This window comes from Diuraphis noxia, unplaced genomic scaffold (genome assembly GCF_037042655.1).
Source record: "Diuraphis noxia isolate RWA-SAM2 unplaced genomic scaffold, SU_Dnox_SAM2 contig0002, whole genome shotgun sequence".
NCBI lineage: Eukaryota > Metazoa > Arthropoda > Insecta > Hemiptera > Aphididae > Diuraphis > Diuraphis noxia.
Genome location: NW_028301712.1, coordinates 5,337,066 through 5,358,577, shown reverse-complemented (window position 1 = coordinate 5,358,577; position 21,512 = coordinate 5,337,066). Strand labels below are relative to the sequence as shown.

Below are 21,512 nucleotides of genomic sequence, written 5' to 3'. Positions count from 1 at the left end.
CCACTCCATTATAGTAGATTATGTGAGGTGCTAGGGATGTGAAATTAGGTTTTTTTCAACCATTTAATAACTGACCAGTTCTGATCTTTACAAATACTTAATTCCATGTAACTATAATCCGACGGTACCATTTATTCATAATCCGAAAATATTTATATCCACACCACATATCTTAGCATAATATATTGTAATAATTGTATCCGAGTGCAGTTTCTAATGGTTTTAGAAATTCAACCTAAATTCTAATTTAAATTTTTACTCTTTTCTGCTATTAAGTGAAATGCTGTCAAATAGCTCATAAAGTCAAATTTCAAGTGTCTACGGTTAGTAGTTTTTGAATCACGCAAAAGGTCAGTGGTCAACAATCTATCATATGGGTATTTAAAATGTACTCAGTGGCGTACCCAGGGGGGGGGGGCTTAGGGGGCTTCAGCCCCTCCCATTGGCCATGTTTTGGAATACATTTTATATTATAAAAGACAAAGTACAAACCATGATATTTCTAAAAAACTGTATTGAATACAACGTATTATCTTTAGTAACAATGACCTAGTATAAGCAAAGCATAAACGTTATGTTTATTATGGTACCGAATACCGATATAGATTTAGCCCCCCCCCCCCCCATTCGAAAATCCTGGATACGCCACTGAATGTACTTAATAATAATTCTAAATAGTTAAGACATTTTCCTCATAAAATGAACAAATTTCAAAACAATTTTGAAGTTTCTTATATTTAATAAATATAATCTTATTAATCTTATAATATAATATATGAATATATCTTCTACAATTTTGTTTTATTTGATATTACAAAATAAACGTAAACATAACTATGTTTATATTTAAAAGTATTTTTCTTATTGATTTCTTAACTAGCAACTTACTACGTGATACAATATCGTAATAATTAGTTTAGAAACTTTTTTATTTAAATAATTATGTCTAAATTGAGAGATTTTTCTAATGCAATTATTTACAAATTAATCATAATGTGATAAAATTATAAATTATAGTAATGCTCAATATTTTTATAGTACAATTTTTAATAGAATTATTCCTAATGATGTTTTTTTAGTTCTTCACATTTCACATACAAAAAAGGTTTCAAATGAGCATGGCGAATCGTTCCATTTTAAACCTTTTCCATCTCGATTCCATAATTCTAAACAATGTTCCTCTTCACCATTTTCATATTTAAAATTGTTTGGTTCGCCAGCATTCCAGTTAGTGTATCCAATTGGTCGGCCATTGGCCAACCAAAAGAATGATCCTTCTTCTGCTTGATCTGTACCAGAGGTCCAAAAGTGTTCATGGCCTAAACCTAAAAAATATCAAATTTCGTAATAATTTATAATAATTATACACTACACTCTTTCCAAAAGTTATAAATAGCTAAATAAGTACCTACAGTTAGGTAGTTAGTTTACGATTATTTATTTATCGAGTACGCTAGTACGCATGTTCTTACCATTATCTTTAATGTATTTTTCCAACTTGTCATTCTCTTCTTGGCTACTTATGCTTGCCAAATGCATTCCATGATATCTGCAATATTGTGCGGCTTTATACCAATTAGCCTATAATTCATAAAAATAGGCGATTTAGACATTCTTTTGTGATTTTAAAAGCGATTTTTTTTTTTATAGTTAGATACCTTAAAAAATATTCCCAAGTATAATTTTTTATCTCCCGATCGTAAAAGTGGCAGTGACCACTTATTTATGACAGAAGCGCTGTCTTCAACACAATTGTTATTGCTGCATTCACCTATAACATAAAAATAACATAACACTACTAATTAAATGAAATTTTACCGATTTTTCAAAGTAAAATTAAGTTTCTCAATTATTTCCTTTAATAATATATTTATTCTAATCATGATTTCATGAATGTTTGAGTACTTAAGTACTTAGTTGCCATATTTTAAATTATTTAAATTGTGTGAATCATAATTAATAATAAATAAAAGGACAAAGATTACATTGGTTTTAGGCACATACCTAATGAGAAAAAGCGAAGAAGAAACCATAAGGGCAGTGATAGAATGGAAACCAGAAGGGAAGACATCTCGAGGCAGCCCAAGGAAGAGATGGCTTGATATAGTTGAAGAGGATCTTAAAACTGTGGGAGTAAAAGAATAGAAGGAAATTATCCAAGATCGAGAGAAATGGAGGGACATAGACACATAGTGTTGGAGGCAAAACTATAAATAGAGTTATAAACGCCAGCGATGATGATGATGTATCATAATTTAATTTTCCATATAATTCAATACTGCGATGTGGTGATTCAACCTTGTTTTTTCTTTTCAAATAAGACTAATAAGAGTCAGTCGTTTTTATTGTAAATAATTGTTAAGCAGATGATTTTTTTTTTTATTGTTGATATAAATAAATCAAAATTCGAATGAGTAGGTAGCTTGAGTAACATATACATATTATAGATAAATCAGTCTGCAGTATACCAATGGATGAAAAACTTGAATAAGTATGAATATTAAATTATTACTTTATGAGTTAGAGGTTAAAATATCTACAGAGGTAGGTATGCTATTGTATTAATATTTTATCATAGTCGCTACGATATATGGTTTGTAGTACCTATTGCAAGTGCATCATTTAAGAGATTGTCAGTGCTAAAGTAGGTTCTTGATTATGCAATTTATATCCAATACGTATATTTACTTTCTGTTATTAATTGGTTAGATTAACTCTTCAACCGACGAAGTGTTTACTGTTTACAAGTTTACTTCTACTAAATCAAGTAGGTAATTTTTAAATAAACAATGCTATTCGACGCTAGTCTAATCTAATGGATATTGGTGAGAGTGGCCTTCAATATTTCATTATTTCAAGTGCCATTTTACATCATTTTCAATACTTGTTAGTCATTACAATTGTTTTAAATTAAAATCAAACTTGAATTAACGGTGATACACTTTAAGACGAAACTAACCTGAATTATATTATGATGTAAGTACATCATCCAAAGAATTAATATTTTAATTAGATATAGATACATAATTATTTTGATGTGATTTAATATTTAAAATATAGTCTAAAATATAAGTAACTGCGAACGTGATATTTGCGTAAAAAATACACCATTTTGTTTGGGTTTAAATATTACTAAAAAATCGTCTATAATAATTTTCATATAAAATATGTGTTGTTCGTAGGTACCTACCTATAATATCAGTAATAGGTATTTTTAATTATTATTTTTATAGGTGCCGTACTTATGTGGAGTATGTCAGTGAGTATGAATAATGTCAGCGTGTACCTACTTGTATTCTTGATTATGATATAATTTTATGTTGTGCCAGTGGTGGTGCTGAAGTCTCAAAAATCTAGTTAGGCGAAAAATAATTCAAGAGGCCCAATATCTTAATATTGGCAAAAACAGCGTACCGCGGAGAGGAAAATGGTCAATATGAAGTGGCCCTATCCTAAATTTTTCAAAATATATCGGGCCATGGTCTGACCTTAATATAGGGTTCGACACCACTGTGTTGTATATTGAAAATTTCGAGAGAACATTGTTTTTTTTTTTCTAAGTTGTGAGATTAGAAGAATCAATAGCTTATTATAAAAGATTCTACAATCGTCTTGCATCCCATTCCAATATCCTAATTAAAGATATCTCAACAAAAGTTATTCCGGTTAATCTTCCGAGGCATTTAAAACGTAACTGCAGGTGCAGAGATATGGTAACAAAATAAGGATAAAATAAATGTGTGTATGATATAGTTGAATTAGTTTTAAAAAAAAATCATTTAAAAGTGTCATCGATGTGTGGCTATTTTCATCAAGTTGATTCATGATTTTACTTTATATTTTTGCTAATACTCGGCTCATTGTACCTTCGTGGTACAGATTGTGTATACCACAATAAAGTGAAAAAAGTTGTTTTTTTTTTATTTAAAGAAAACTTTGTTTACAATTAGTTTCGACAATTATGAAAGAAAAAGTTGTTAGAGGGCGTTTTCCATTTATATCCATTTCTAAGAAATTGAGTGGTATTGATTACAATTATATATTCCTATATCTAATTGTTTTAATACTATTTTGTTGAATAGCCACTGAATACATATGTATATTATTCTGTTTAATGCACGTCTATATAATATCTGTGTACGGGTAAATAAATTAAGAAAATATTAGAACTCTCATACCAATTGATTGAGGTATTATATTTTAACTTTTTTTGTTTTGTTTATCCTGTTAAGGCTGGCGAACTTTAATAGGACAAAAAAAAATTATAAAAATATAATACCATCCATCCGTTCAGTGTCACACACACCTAACCTATAGTTTGCCTGTATATCTAATATACATCATACGTCGCATACGATCTACATTAGTAGGTCCATTACACATTTTATTTTAACATTAGTCGCGAGGTTTATTTTGATTTCAGACCCTCGAGGTATTGTAACTCGTCGCACTCTAATATAGGTTCAAGGTTCAAACGTAACCTTCTAAAATGTTTTTTAAAAACAATATACTCCATATGGGTACTCTATACATTGTAATATATTGAGCATAGGTATAACCAGTGTTCGGACTTATCTAGATAAATTTATCTAGATATTTATCTAGATAGTTTTTTGTTCATCTTTTATCTTATCTAGATAAATAGTTATAAGGTATCTAAACGTTTATCTTAGATAAATAATTTACTAATCTAAATAAATTCATCTAGATACTTTTTTTATTGATGAAAATCGTAAGAATTGGTCAAACGATTTTTTTTAATTTTTATTAAATGTATTATTTATAAATAATACAATTTATAATAATATGTACAAATAACGTAAAATAACGACTGTGTTAAACTCATATCGATATCGTAGCCTGTAGAAATTAAAAATGTACAATTCGTCTATTTTAGGAATAGATGCTTGCCGTTGTCTGGTTATTATCGACGGTTGTTAAATGATAATTATTATTATTATAACAAAGCATAATTAATATTAACATTTAATTTAAAAATGTGATTTACTTGTTCTATATATGTTAATCCATTAACATATAATAATATTTTTTACACACTAAAAAAAATAAAATGAACAAAAAATAACTATATTGTTATTTCAGATTATGGTACACCTATTTTAAAATAATTTTAAAAAAAATGTATCTTTTTTTTATCTAGATAAAAAAATATCTATCTTTATCTTTATCTAGATGAATATGAGTTTAGTCATCTTTCATCTCTATTTAGATACTTTTCAGTTGCATCATCTTTATCTTTATCTAGATAGAAAAATACTTATCTAATCCGAACACTGGGTATAACTGGTATAGGTATTTTTGAGTGATTGATATATAGGTATGTAACAATATGTTAAACATTTGGTTATAGGTACCTATATATACATAATATGTGAACTTGTATTAAACACACACTGGTTGGTAATAAAATGTATACGAGGTATGTATATTATATTCGTCGTATAATTTTAATCAAAGCATATTAATGTCAAAATTAAATTAAAAAAAAAAAAATTTGTTCTAAGTTTTATTATTTTCTGCATCCGAGGTCAGCAACTCGCATATAACGACGATCGTACACCAAATTATAAATAAACTAGTTTTAAAAAATTATTATTTAAAATTCATAAAATATCCATAATACTGTGTTGATGTAATCAGAAGACCGATCATATTATTATAGACGATGGCCGACGGGGGTGTACCGTTCTTAGAAACAAAACAAAATCGTCTGTACGTGAACATCATAAAAATGTTTGACATTTTCGTAATAATTACATTAATAAATACTTTTAATAATTAATATATTCATCAAATTACTGCCGTAGTATTTCAAAAATAATTTTTTTTTTGTTAAGGTACATAATATTTACCAGTATCATGAAGACAAAAAGTGTTCTAATATAAATTACTGGCGTGAAACAAACTATAAAAAAAGCGGGTAAGTCGTGGATGTCGCTCTGCTGTACAGTAGGTTACTGTAATGGATGGGATTAAATTTGAATGCAATGATAGGTATCATTGTATACGAAAAACGATTCTGAACGGAGATGATTTGTCAGTCTAGGATATATTATATTTAAATATTGTCATATATTCTATTTTGAAACAAATATTTTATTTTTTAATTCAGACGCATTTTGCATAAGGCACGGTTAATCAATTAGTGTAGTTATCATATAGTTATCATAATTCATAATACCTTATATTATCATAGATATCTACGAATACCTGGTTTGAGGATAAATCGTTATCATTACGTGATTTCATAAAAATTTAAAACTCAAACGCTCAAAACATTTTTCCTATAATAACGCTTCAAATTTTCTCTATAGCTATTTGAAGCAAAACTTATGGAAAACTTGGTGTTAAATTGTATAACCTTAGATATAAATACAAACAATATTATGAATTTTGAACTACAAAATAATTTGCAAATATTCATGGTTTTGACGAATTTTTGTCAATATTTGAAATTCAAATGTTAATAAAAATTTAATTTGAATTTCCGGTGGACATTTTTTTTGTGATAAAGATTGAAAAATTTGTAAGGAGCCTTGTATTAAATTTTCAAATCTTAGGTATAAAAGGAAAATTTTTTATGAATTTCTAGGATAAAATAATTTACGAATTTTTGTGATTTTTACGTATGTTGTCAAAATTAAAATTTGAATACATGTAAAAAAAAATTGTGGCCATACATTTATTTTATTTTTCAACTTCTATTGTAAAAATATTATGAGCCTTGTATTAAATTCTCAAATCTTAGAATTAAAAAGAAAAACTTTTATGAATTTCGATCTAAGATAATTTGAAAATTGCCGTAATTTTTACGTATTAAGTCGATATTTGAACTTTAAATACTAATAAAAAAAAAATTGTGCCTATGTATTCTTATAATTTTTTAATCACTATAAGAATAACCTATGAGGAACTTTGTATTAAATTTTCAACTTGAAAATTTCAAGTATTTTGATAGGGCCAAAAAGTTTTTATCGACACTTCAAAAAAAAATTTTCAGACAAATTGAAAATTTCAGTCGTCTATAAATATCTCAAAAACAGTCAAAATATTTTGAAAATTAAATCATGTAAAGAAAATGCCAATCCTAATAACTGGTAAAATTTTCAAGTATCTAGGACTTATACTTTTTGAATAATAACAAATATTTAAAATCGTTTCAGGATAAATCGTTATCGGTACCTACGCTATTCAAAAATTTTTGAAAATTAAACTGAATATAGATATAACTAACATAAACATTTGGTGAAAATTTCAAGTATTTACAGTGATTAGTTTTTGAATTACAACCATATAAAAAAATCGATTCGGTCGAAAACTGATTTTGCATAAAAATTTCCGTTTTTCTGTCATTTTTTTTTTGTTTTTCTCGATTTTTTTGAAAAATGTTGGAAAATGTTTACTTTTGACCTCTATAAATAATGCACCAAGGATCTTCACACACATCATTGTAAAATCAATACATTCATCACTTCGTTCAGAATCTAAAATATTATAATAGTTAGTTTTCACGTGACCATTCATTGAAGATATAAACATTTCATATTGTTTCTGATCAAAAAATTTTATTGATATAATACATATAAAAAAAAATACCTTTGCATTTGAAGTTTTAACATTGTTGAAGCTCAACCAAGGTAAATGCAATATTATTATTGTAAGTAATACTATTTACAGAGTTTACTTAAATTAAATCATTATCTAAATTAAAATTGTTTTTACTATTATATGATTGCTAAAAATATGAATTATGTGGAGACATTTTTTTTTAGATTCTAAACGAAGTGATGAATGTATTGATTTTACAGTGATGTGTGTTATTATTTTTTATTTTTTTTTTGTGTCTGTGTACAGCATAACTAGTCGAAATAATGCTTCAATTTCAAACTTTGGGGGTGGTTTCCGATGTAAAAGTTAATATCCTGGTGCATTTTAGAGGTCAAAAGTAAACATTTTCCAACATTTTTCAAAAAAATCGAGAAAAACAAAAAAAAAAAATGACAGAAAAACGGGAATTTTTACGCAAAACCAAGTTTTCGACCAAATCGATTTTTTTATATGGTTGTAATTCGAAAACTAATCACTGTAAATACTTGACATTTTCACCAAATGTTTATGTTAGTGATATCTATATTCAGTTTAATTTTCAAAAATTTTTGACTTTTTTTGAGTTATTTATAAACCACTGAAATTTTGATTTTTTTGAAGGGTCGGTAAAAAAATGTTGGATGACCAAAAAAACTTGAAAATTTAATACAAGGTTTCTTATGAGTTGTTATTATTGTATCTAAAAAAAATTAAAAATCGTTAGTCACATTTTTTTTTAGAAGCGTTTATAGTTCAAATATTTACGAAATCTGTCGAAAACGCGAATATTTGCAAGTAATTTTGAAGTTGAAAAATCATAAAATTGTTTTTGTTTATAACTAAGGATTAAAAATACAACACTAAGTTTTCCATAAGTTTTCCTTCAAGTAGCTATAGAGAAAACTCGAAGCATCATTATAGGAAAAATTTTAAGTGCGTTTGAATTTTATATTTTTACGAAATAGCGTAACGATAACGATTTATCCTCAAACGATTTTAAATATTTGTTATTATTTAAAAAGTATAAGTCGTAGATACTTGAAAATTTTACCGGTTATTAAGATTGGCTTTTTCTTTACATGATTTAATTTTTAAAATATTTTGACTTTTTTTGAGATATTTATAGACCACTGAAATTTTCAATTTTTCAGAAAATTTTTTTGGCCCTATCAAAATACTTGAAAATTTAATACAAAGTTTCTCATAAGTTATTATTATAGTGATTAAAAAACTATAAGAATACATAGGCACATTTTTTTTATTAGCATTTGAAGTTCAAATATTGACCAAAATTTGTCAAAACCATGAATATTTGCAAATTATTTTGTAGTTCAAAATTCAATTTAAAAATAAAATATTTGTTTAAAAATAGAATATATGACTATATTTAAATATAATATATCCTAGACTGACAAATCATCTCCATTCAGAATCGTTTTTCGTATACAATGATACCTATCATTGCATTCAAATCTAACTTACCCTAGTGAGAGGTCCACCCCATCACCTAATGTACAGTAGAGCGACATCCACTTACCCGCTTTTTTTATTTTGATTATAGTTATATTACAGTAGGTTATAGTTAATTTATTAGTTTATTACATTTATGTCCTGGTTTCACTCGAGTATTTACTGGGTTTAAAATTACAGAATCAAATCAATCTACACCAAAAATAATTTTCGCACTATATGGCACCTACTATTACTGAGATACACTTTTTATGTATGCTCAAGTTATATGAAAAAAAAAAACGAAGGACCCATTAATCCAAGTAGGTACTATTGTACGGCTGTGCGTACAGAGTCGTTATTATTATTAGGCAATTTATTTTCTCCCCCCCCCCCCCCCAACACCACATGTACCTAAATAATACATTGTTATATTTATATAATATATCTATCAATATTTAGTGACATGGTTGATTCTTTAACGATTAACGAGTTATAACTTTAGGGAGTATATTTTATTAAATTTAATTATTATTTTGATTGCAGGTATATAGACAATATTTTATACTGTATTTACAATTTAGTTAATACAGTTTGGTATTACGTTTGTCGGTGTTGAAAAAAAAATGATCAAGTCATGAATAGCTATCATAGAAGGGATTTATTAGATACCTAAATAGGTTCTTCAATGTTCAACAATGATCGTAAAAAATGATTATTATGATTGCCTATATGTTATTCATAAATTTATTGCATAGTCGGAATAATGTGTTTCATGAAGAATAGGTACTTAAAATAACAAAAAACCATTTTATCACACAATAATGATATGGTCAGGACAGATACTAAATTACTAATACAGTAATAATATATATATATACTCACAATTTATGTGAAAGGTACATTATTCTTCTAATAACAGTCTACATTATCTATTTATCTATACTTTTGTATATGAAATCAGAAATGAGTATCTTACAAAGGATAACTGTATATCATATATTTGATTATGTAATAACAGATATCAAAATATAAATAGATGAGAATTACTCGAGAATCGCCATCAAGGATTGTTGGTAACTATTATGTTTTTAACAAACCCATGTGCATATACAAATTTTCAAATGCAATATAGGTAGCTACTTTTTAAGTTTGTTACTTGTCTTGTACAGTATTGCGGTACATATATAAACAGTATACGTTTCAAAATACTGAACAATAGTGATGAGATCCACTTATTAAATAACGAAATATTTAAAACCGTATTAGGTACATTACTTATATTTTTTATGTTCAATATTATTTCAGACGTAAATCTGATATTATCGTCTAACGAGATTTTCAGTACCTATTGTACCTAGTTTGGCAATCAAAATAATCAGAACGTATACGATTGTTAAAATATTATAACATTGTCTATGTATGAATATAATACAAGTATGATATGTATTATATTGCATTTTTCGTCTATTGTGCTGTTTGGGTAATATATTAAATAAAAATAATAAAATAGCTGTGTATCAAAAATCGATATATTTTTATAAATTCTATTAACAATTATAATTTTCACGGTTTTTTTTTTTTTTTTTTTTAATGAACGCCCATTTTTAGTATCATCGCTTTATATCAGCTCCTAAATACGCTTATCCGTCATGAATATATTAATTCCAATAGGTATCTTCAGAGGGGATTTGCATGTACAATGCAAACGTATAATATCGTAATTTATAGGTATCTGTATAGACTAGGTAGGTATATAATTATAATATAAATTGGTATTATATATACCTTGGTAATTATTAATTAATTATAAATAGTTATCTCTCTTCACATGGTATAGTATACGCATATATTCGCCATAAACACTTCAATAATTTGGTCAAGGATTTGATTTGGTCAAATTCAAAATATGTTTTTTATCATGACCTGACCTCCGCCTGGATCACGAATTTAAAAACGCATACTTCGTTGTCCACTGTCCTCGTCCCATAAATATTTACTACGAACAATTTCCGCATAAAGTATATTATATTTTAATTACAACACTTAACTAGATAGTATATTTTCTCATGCATAAAAAAAATAGTTAACAATTAAAGTAGACTGTATAATATTATATTATTATATTTATACCTACCTATTATTAACATTTCGTATTACCAGCCGCTAGATTACACTTCGTACACTGTTCAAACTATATGGACTATTATTTAACGATTCATATCAGAGTAGACGCAGTCCCAATAAATTTTTGGACATGGCCGTCGAAAGACTGGTAAACGATGTCAAATTAAAATACATTTAGATAGTGCATGTATAAATAAATTGCTCACTGTTGTTAGTCTTAACTGTATATAATGTTATTGTGGTCACTGATCGCCGTGCTGATATGTTATTATACCCATGCAATGATGGACGTTTTTTAAAATATTTATTTGAAAGTATATATTAAATCAATCAATTATGTCTGACCTTAGGTATGTATATTTTACTGAATAAGAGGGTTGGACGTAAAGTGTCAACAGTCAGTGCGGACACTAACAAATCAAAAAAAAAAATTTACTTGTGTGGCAAGTGTATTTTTTGCGTTTATTTTTCATCCCTGCAGTAGTTACCTGTCCATCAACTATACATAGGCCTAAACCCCGAGGGACACAGTGCTGAATCTACAGTGTGTCTATAATATTATTACAGTCGAGTCGCGATAACTCGAAAAACTTGACAACTCGAATTTTTTTTATTCCCCTTGACAGTTCTTCCCCTATTAATTAGTTAAATATCTTGAATAATACATATATCGAATTGAATTTTTATCCCCCTCCGACTTCATGTTATCGCTACTCAACTGTATTAGAGAAAACTGAAAAGGGGTACTATAAATGCACATAAAACGCATTTTTCGTTGCAGTCTGACGTTCTAACCTTGATAATATCGAGCATCATCATCTCCGATGATACCGTCATCGTCATCGGGACTTCCGTCGTAAAGATTTTCGGCGACATTTTTCTGAATATTTTTATTATTTATACCGACGACACTGGCCGTCAAATCGTTTCCGCCGTCGGTCGGCAATAACAACTGTGGCAGACCGATTTGTTGCACGCTCCCGCCCGCCCTGTTCAGACGCTTTTGCAGGTACTGCGCCAGTATTTGCTGTGTAATGCTATTCTGCCTCACTAAATCACCACCTACACACAACAAACAGACAAGAATTTCAAGAGTGGATAACACATTGCGATTCACATGGGTATAGGTATATATTAGAACACATCGGTGCAATAATTAGGTATTAAAAAAAAAAAAAACTAAAGCATGCTGCTACTAAATATTTTTCCCCAGTAAGGAAAATTGAGGAATCATAGATACTATGTTTTTTGGGTATGGCGTTATGGAAAAATATCTATAATATGGTTGCATGCCACATTTTTGTTAATGGATTTAATATAAAATAAAATGTTTTTTTCTTATTCTACCTAGCTGATTTGCGTTTCTTTGGAAATATACAAAGCATTACGAAAATCGGTAAGAAAATGAGTTGTACCTATCTAGCACATAAACATAATATATAAGGTATATTATGTTAATAATAACATAACAATATAATAAACAATAAGCACAATAAATAATCATAATATATTATAATTTAAAATTATATTACGTGTAATGTAAAATATATTTTATAATGGTAGTAGGTATGTAGGTTATCAAGTTTTATGTACGTAGTATTGCACGCGATGTTACGATAACGGAATTGGATGGATAGTACAGCTAGGTAGACACGCGAAATGTATTGGATGGAAGGTAGATAAACCTACTAAGCAACTAAGGTATATAATATAGGGATATAGGATTATTCACCAATTGCGTTCAATCCTGTTGTATTTTTATTTTATGCTTTAATTTGATTTATGATTTTTGGAATTTTAAAGTATACTTAAGAGGATATGCCCCACGTATCTAAATACCTAAAAGTATCCAACTTATATATTACGTACATGTAGGTACAACATGAAAAATGTATGTTCTGCAGAACAAATTCTTTGTTGGTCTCTATAATATTGAAGTTAATATATAACTAGGTACGTAATGTATAAAAATTTTAAGATTCTCATGACACATCAAATTTAAATTTAAATACGGATAAAAGCCTAAATAATATTCTTATTACTTTATAAATTTGATATTGCTATAAAATATAAATACAACATTGGTTCTGCTTAACGCAAATTTGGTACCTATATTATATGTTTTATAAGATAGAGATAATACACATGATGTAAGTACGATGTACTCAGAGGCGGATTAGCTAAGGGAGTTGTGGATATATATTATATATAACTCCCTGGGCTGGTGAAACCAGGGCTTGTTACCTATAGGTACAAGGTGTAACAGAAAGATCTGACAAATTAAATAACTTATTTTATAATCAATATTAAATTTCGTTTTTGTATATTTAATTTATAAACTCTTTCACAACAAATACAGAAAAACAATTTATTTTCTATTATTTAATTCTGAAATTTGAAAGTGAAAAAAATTTAAGCTGTAAAAAATTTATTTTTTTTTTCGCATGACCTGCAGGGGAGCTGAGGACCATGTCTTCGTCGGTTTTATTTTTATTTTTTATTTTTTTATTATTGTTACAGCATCAATAACATTATTATTAGCTTACAATTAGATTTCTTTTTCTTTTTATGATAGACACTATTTTTGTATCAATACGTAGTTATAGGTACATCCATATTTCATAAACAATTAGTATGAAGTATATACAATATGAGTACGTCAATAATAGACTCATCATCTATGATAACATAAATATACATATTATATGTGATAAATATGACACAGTAATAAAATTTGTATTTATAATGTTTATTGATATATTTTTTAGCCCCCTTTTAGAAATCATGGTTATACATCACTGTATTATGTAGAGAATTTTTAGAAATCACTCGTTTCGAATTTAGATTTAGATTAAAGTTACATTAAAATATTTAAAAAAAAAAATATCTTTTAAGTTTTACACAATTTAAAGCAAAAAAGGGAGGTTCTGATTGAAAAAATTAAGTTTTTATTGCTCGGCAGTATTGTTAGATTATTTACTAAAAAAATTAAAGAATTTGAAATGAATATGGTGGTTCGATGTGATTAGCAATTCCATAAATTAAAATATGAATAAATGTTTAAATTACGGATATTATGGGGGTGAACACGATTGGTGAATCACTTAAAATATATTATATATATCATGCCACGAGGGCGGATCAGCTAGGTATATATTATATGTTCGTATTGCACGCTATGTTACGCGAGCGTAGATAGCTAGGTATAGGCATGTGCGCGCAATGTATAGAATAAGTACTTATAGCTACACTATGGCACTATTGTATGGGTAGATACACGATAATAATAAATAGTACCTACGCGACGTTTGAAGAAAAATTCGTTACGCCAACGAAATATACATACCAATGTGTGAAATTTATATATAATGTGAGTATTTTCTGATTATATAGATCGTCATTACTTTAGGTAGGTAAATATAAATATAATACGTACCAACTGGCAACTATATAATATGATGGTATTATATGATCAAACACTAGATAATACTGGATATAATTACTGCATAGCTGTTATGATGACAAAAAGTAGATAGATATCATATATGGCCATACAGGTATAATATTATATCATCATACATATGGTCAAATGGACATTATAATTTGTCGAAAGTCTGTACAATTTTAACAACTGTAGAATTTTTTCAATAACCGACGTAATAAAACTTTTTTCCTATACGTATCATCTTGAAATTTTTGAATGTTTTGTTGTATTATATACTCTATATTCTATTTTGCACACTCGTTCTTGAAGTATGTATCATAGTATATCGTGTTAAATCGATTTTACAGCAAAAGACAAAAGCATTGTATATTGGTACATCGGTATAGGTATAATATAGTGCAACTTACGTAATTATACGATTAGTCCACGTATATCAGGCCTGTAACCTGGTATGCATTTTAAATAAATGTCGTATTTTATTACACTTGTATTATAACACTATTAATACTTGTGCCGGCTGTATTGTATTTATTATTTTTTTTTAATAATGCAAGACCAACATTTATCTCAAACATTTTGCAATACAATACTGACAAGTGTTACATTTCGTTTCGACGATCTTTACACTATACATAATATATGCTTATAATCAATCAATAAAAATCTATTATTTGCATCCATATGGCAATATTCGTTGAACAACAAAGCACTATTAAGAAAGCACCCATTAAACACTTAATATTAATATATTATAACTTACAAGAACAGAATACAACACGAGGTGATTGTTTTCATGATACCGCGGTCACTATAACTATTACTGCAGTACGCCGTGTGTGTGAAGTGTAGGTACCTAACCTATTATTCATCATTATACAGTAGGTATTTAATAGTTATCACTATACAGAGGAAAGTTGAGTATAAAAATATACATCAGTCATATTATATTGTATGTATTCATAACTCTTTAGTTAAAATTTATCCTAACTATTGAATTTAAAATTTGGAATATCAACATTATACAATGTTATTATTATTATGTAAACAGATTAAATACTAATTCATTTCTATACGTTTTAGTCGGTTTACCATAGCGTAGCACTCATAGTTGTCAATATTGTTATTTTATCTAACTATACCTATCTTGTAACTATAACATAACTTTAATTTGATAGTTGATATGTACCTATAACCTATAGGCTATTATAAGTACTCCATCATCATTATTGTGTAGTAAACCAAGTATATTACTGTTGGCTGGTAGGTGTATATAAAATATGAACATTGATTGTTGTAATGTTGGTAATAATTACATAAAAATAGAGATGAAATTACATATTGTTGTTAGTTAGTTCGTAGATTTAATGTGCGTATAAATACATAGTGAAAGAAATATAATATTACTGTTACCTCATTCAAGGGAGAGAGGAGACAAAAAACGTTGGTAAAAAATTATAAATTATTGATTTATGACCTTAAGATGCACCTTATAATAATGACTAATGCAGTACATATTATTATTGCACTATAATTTTTTTAATACTTTAATTGAGTTCCTATACTCATAGAAAACTATTTTTATTTCAAACAACAGCTTATAAGTTATGTAATACATAGCTATAGGTACATACAGAATGAAACGCTTATTTTTAAATATTCATAAAGGGAAAATGTCAGATTCACTAACATTTGTAATTATAGTAAAATAATTAGGTAGGTACCTTCTTATATTAAATTTATTAATTTTTACCAACTGTCATTTAGTTTTGAAGATAGTCGAACATTTTTTTGTATCTTATTATATTATATTATTATTACCCAAGTCAAGTTAAATAAATATTTCTTTAGAATTGCATAACTAACGAAATGTATTATATGTTTATTATACATGTAATTTTACATTGATGAATAATATATATTGCTATATAGCAGGTATACCTTTATAAAAAATATAAATTATGAGCACCTTATTTGTACCTAGGTACCTATAAACAAACAAATAGCAGTTACAACAGTCAACAAAGTAACATAATGGAATTTGTACAATAATACAACGTACGTTTTTCTTCCGTTAATTCGATATTATTATAGCAATTCAAATTATTGAATTAAATTTTAAAAAAAACTTCTAAAAATGGAAAACGGTTATGACATTATTTCATTTCAATTTATAATTTTGACTTCTAATCTATGGAATATTTGATTTTCTCGTCTGTGGTGTACAAACTATGCGGCCGTATAAATGTATATACCTATATAAGCATTGTTTACAAAAGTACCTATTATAAATTATAATATTACATTACATTATACGGTACTTTCTCTACTACTGAATACTGGCATTATAAAAATATGTGTTAAAAAAAGGACTTGTAGGGCCCGAATTATTGTTTCATACTTATAGGTACAAATAATCTTATGCAACGTTATTGAGTTTTAGAAGCAGCTATTAAATTATAATACGGAGCTTATGGTAGATGCGAAAAAAACCATTATTTAATAATGGGCAATATAATATTATAATAATGGTGTAATATTCATGGACATTTTTTTTTTAATCTGATAAATTTTTATATTTTTATTTTAAAACAATAATGATATATATATATATATATATACCGTGATAATGAGATTGGAGACAAAATTATAGGTTGGTTCGTGTAATGTAAAGTACCTATCCACTTTCTCTCGACGAGTTGAGACCCACCTCTATAATAGGTGGATACATATTTGTTCACAAGGAAGTTCTTCTTTGATACCGGTTGAATGTCACATATTATACAATATAGCCAGCCGAGCGGCAAAGCACACACATACGTGTTATAACTTTCAGTATAGTATTGTAAGTTATAGCTAGTTGAATATATATTTATATATTATATATAACAATATAAGGTATTACTGGTCACGACCTTCAAAGCCATGTACGTTTTACGTTTATTGAATCGTATACACATATATAAAGGTGTATATGTCTACTAAAGAAGCTGCATTTCGATCATAAAACAAATACGTCATGTTTTCATTATAAATTTAGATTTACTATAACTCTTCCTTTCTCGTCGTATATATGTATATATATATATATATATATGTTGGTATCAAAACATTAATCGTTTCGGTGTTTAAAATAAATTCTTGTAGTTGATACTGGCGTAATAATACGTATAATCATGTAGGCACATTATTAGTTGGCGAACAAAGTGTTCACGCCTATTGTGATAAAAGCATATGATAATAGCGCATGCTAAAACAGTTTCGCTTTGATAAATTTGTAGGTAAACAACGACACAACCATTAATTATACAGAAAGGTCTTGCAGATATTTTTGTTATTATCATATTAAGCGGATTCTATACGGGTTACAACGTATTATTATAAACATAAAATATCATATTTCTTACTTCTGTTATTTGTTAAAAGTTTACAATATTTCATTCAGAAAATATTTTATTTTCATTTATTATTTAATAATTGTATTGTATAGCGTACTAATATCCAATGGTGATGACGGTATAATTCAGAGCATTAGAAATTAAAAAGATTAACGCGGTATGGAAAACATGAACATTTCCGGATCGAACACTAAATGTGCGTTTAAACGTGCTATAATAATTTTTATGAGTAATTTTTCAAATAATATAGTAGGTACATATTGTACATCGTACAATGTACACGTATAGATAATAGACTGGAATTTATAAAATAGATATTAGAAATTAAAAATTAAAAATTAAAAAGGAATACTAAAACATTATTTTGGTGTGGGTATAATAGCTTGAAAATAACTAAAATATGTATATATAATAAAACCTATCCGTATTAGAATAATTACAATGAATTAATTATAGAGAACATGAGTTTAAAAATGTATCTGTAAAAAACCAAACGTAATAATGTTTATAATATTAAATTATCCTCTATAGTATCAACTCCATCACGTCTATAAAGAGTTAATATAAATTAAACATTAGTGTGTGATGTAATGACTATAATTTAATTGGATATAATCTGGACTTGAAAGATCGGACTTGTTTAGTTGTGCACTAGTCTTGTCTTAAAACAAAATTTAAAAATAGAAACTCGTTATTTTCTCCATACTAATTTTCACACAAATGTGCGCATTCATACATTTTTATTTGTTTGGACAAACTATAACAGAAACATTTTTCCTTTCTACAATATATTTCAATAAAACTTTGTCAAGGACCTAGACCAAGAGTCATAGTTTCTATTATAGGTTAAATATACTTGTTTTTCACTCCCTATATCTATTTTTAATGGATACTTCACATTCTTTATCCTTGAGCTGTTCAAGATTTTACTCGATAAATCTAAAAAGTATAACAATAAAAATAAAAGCCTCATTACTTTTACATTAACTTAATTATGGAAATTACATGTTATTATGTAAACTATGTAGGTGGTTTTATTATTTACAATAACATATTGGATTATTGAGTTGAATTTATAAAACATATTTTATTTAATATTTTTATTGCAATATACTGATTTATGTTAACCACAAAATATATTGCTGCGATATTAATTTGAAAAATTAGCCATTCAGCAATTTAAGCAGGAGTATCAACTAAAATATTTTATAAAGAAAGTCAAATCGAAAAATATTCTTGTGACCGAGAGAAAGCTGAATGAGATAAACGAATTTTTACCAGAGTTATCACACTACCAATTACCATTAAAGACATAAGTATTGGTAATTAAGGTACTCGTTTATAATATTTTCTAATTAGTAAAACAAAACGGTTTTTAATTCTTTATTATTGTGTACTTAGTCTAATTTAAAATATTCATATCGTATCTACATGTCATGCATCTATATATAAATAATAGTGAATAGGTGTACGATTTTGAATAGATATGAGCTTATAAGTATGAATAATGATGAATTGATGTTTAAACAATTTAAATTATAAAATAACTGAATAAATATTATGTAAAGTTTATTTTTTATTAAATCGATGTACATAATACTATATGATAAAGAGTAATTTTAGAAATATTTATAAATTGAAATTTCAAATATTTAATATCCCTCTTTTATTCCACTTTATAAGAACTGTTAAGAATTTGAAATATGTTAAATAAAGATTGTTATACTTTTATCTTCTCAAAAATAAAAAATAAAAGAATACTTAATTTATTAATGTAATGCTTTTCATATTTGGTATTAATTTTAATTTTTAAATATAAATTTACCTTGTGGTTCGTTTAGCTTATGGCCAGTTCTAGGGATGACTGTCTGACTTTGAGTTGCGACAAAACACATGAACAACGCCAGGAACAGAATTATACTTCTAGCAGCGGTATACGTCCAAGAATTCATATTTGCACGATTTAAACCACTTTAGTATGTTGTATATACACTTTACTTCAAAACTCGAATGACTCGATTGTTTAATACTGGAACGAAAACGAAAACTAAATCAAATAATAATAAAAAAAAAAATTCGCGATCTATGGTGTTATTATAACAGTCGCACCACGGCCACGGTGGTAGGTTAGGTACGGTATAAGTGCTAGTAATATCTGGATAGTTCATCCATTTCGTGCACGATTATCGTTCGTTATACTGTGGACAATCGTGTGAGGAGTACTTTAGAAGGAGAAATTTATTCCTCGGCCGCCACTGCCGACGAGTGGGCAACGCGATGCTGCAAATAAGACCACTTTCGATCTCCGACGCGCGGCGATACGCATGCATAAGCGGCTGGCGTTAAAAACCGGTACACACACACACACACACACACACACACATTGTCGTGCTTGCTGGTCGCTGCGGATATCAAACACGAGGTATAGCATTGCAGTGGGCATAAATGTATAATAACTATACTTAAACAGAGGAGTAGACCGGACAATCGACATTAAATACATTATAAATATATATGTTTATAATATATGGTCTCATCTCATTGCACTGGATAAACATGTATTATTACCGCATTATTCTGGACATGCGTTTTTTCAGGTTTGAAATTCTATAATAATATAATATAATGTATAATATTACATATAATAATAAATTCTATAGTACATAATTCCAGGAGGATTCGATCGATATAATCCATTTCATGTAAAATATATATATATTGTATACTAATATTATTATATACGTCACATCACAGCTACAAACGTAAAATAAGACACATTTTATATGTCGAATAATCATTAAGTATTTTTCCTGAAATAATAATTTAACCTATACATTGAATCCTACAGTAACAACATTTAATATAATATCTGCAAACAAAATTGAAATAATGAGGGTGGGTTTTTACCTATAATAATTAAATTGATCACTCACTAAACCAAATGCATTCTTAAAAATTGGATTTTCAATTAATCAGTTTTTGTATTAAAAATAACGATAGATACCTATATGGACTAAGAATTTTGTATTTACGTAGTACATTAAATATTTATTGTATTAACTAGATTGAATTTTTATTATGTATAGTCTGCGATCAGGTTTATATAGAAAATCTATAAAAAAAGAAAAAGAAATAGAATTATTTTATTTGTAATAATAGTAAAAAATATTAATAATATATAGAAACACCAAAAATTGATTTTTTACTTTATAAGTTCGTTATGTATGTCTAGAGCCAACTAAGCTTCACAAAACAGTGATTTATAAAACTACTGATTATATGTCTCTCAGTAATTGTTTTTAACTTTTAACAGTATTAATAATATGTCAATATTATATCACTAATTCACTATGACTATATGTATATTGAAACGAGACGAATGCTCACTCTCATGAATGGTTTTTGCAAGCTTGCAGTATTGAATCCAAATTTGTACATTGGTTTTAATATTAAATTTCATTTATTAATTTTATTGATAGTATATAACA

The 21,512-nt window shown here is 27.3% G+C and overlaps 1 protein-coding gene across 1 annotated transcript; it reads right to left on the bottom strand.

Moving 5' to 3' along the window:
- Window positions 1-708: 708 nt before the first annotated feature.
- On the bottom strand, window positions 709-20,121 carry LOC107167862 (uncharacterized). The gene is made up of 5 exons (XM_015517072.2): window positions 19,850-20,121; window positions 11,980-12,246; window positions 1,659-1,771; window positions 1,473-1,581; window positions 709-1,325 (listed from the first exon to the last, which is right to left on the bottom strand). Exons 1-5 carry the CDS (start codon window positions 19,974-19,976, stop codon window positions 1,084-1,086), a joined length of 858 nt encoding a protein of 285 aa, XP_015372558.1. The 5' UTR covers window positions 19,977-20,121; the 3' UTR covers window positions 709-1,083.
- Window positions 20,122-21,512: the final 1,391 nt, after the last annotated feature.

What these genes read in the sequence shown, in the direction of transcription:
- LOC107167862 (XM_015517072.2), bottom strand. Translation starts at nt 19,976, where the DNA reads ATGAATTCTTGGACGTATACCGCTGCTAGAAGTATAATTCTGTTCCTG. An exon ending in TAAGCTAAACGAACCACAAG is followed by an intron (nt 12,247 to 19,849) that starts GTAAATTTATAT and finishes TGTTGTGTGTAG; the next exon opens with GTGGTGATTTAGTGAGGCAG. An exon ending in ACTTGGGAATATTTTTTAAG is followed by an intron (nt 1,582 to 1,658) that starts GTATCTAACTAT and finishes TATGAATTATAG; the next exon opens with GCTAATTGGTATAAAGCCGC.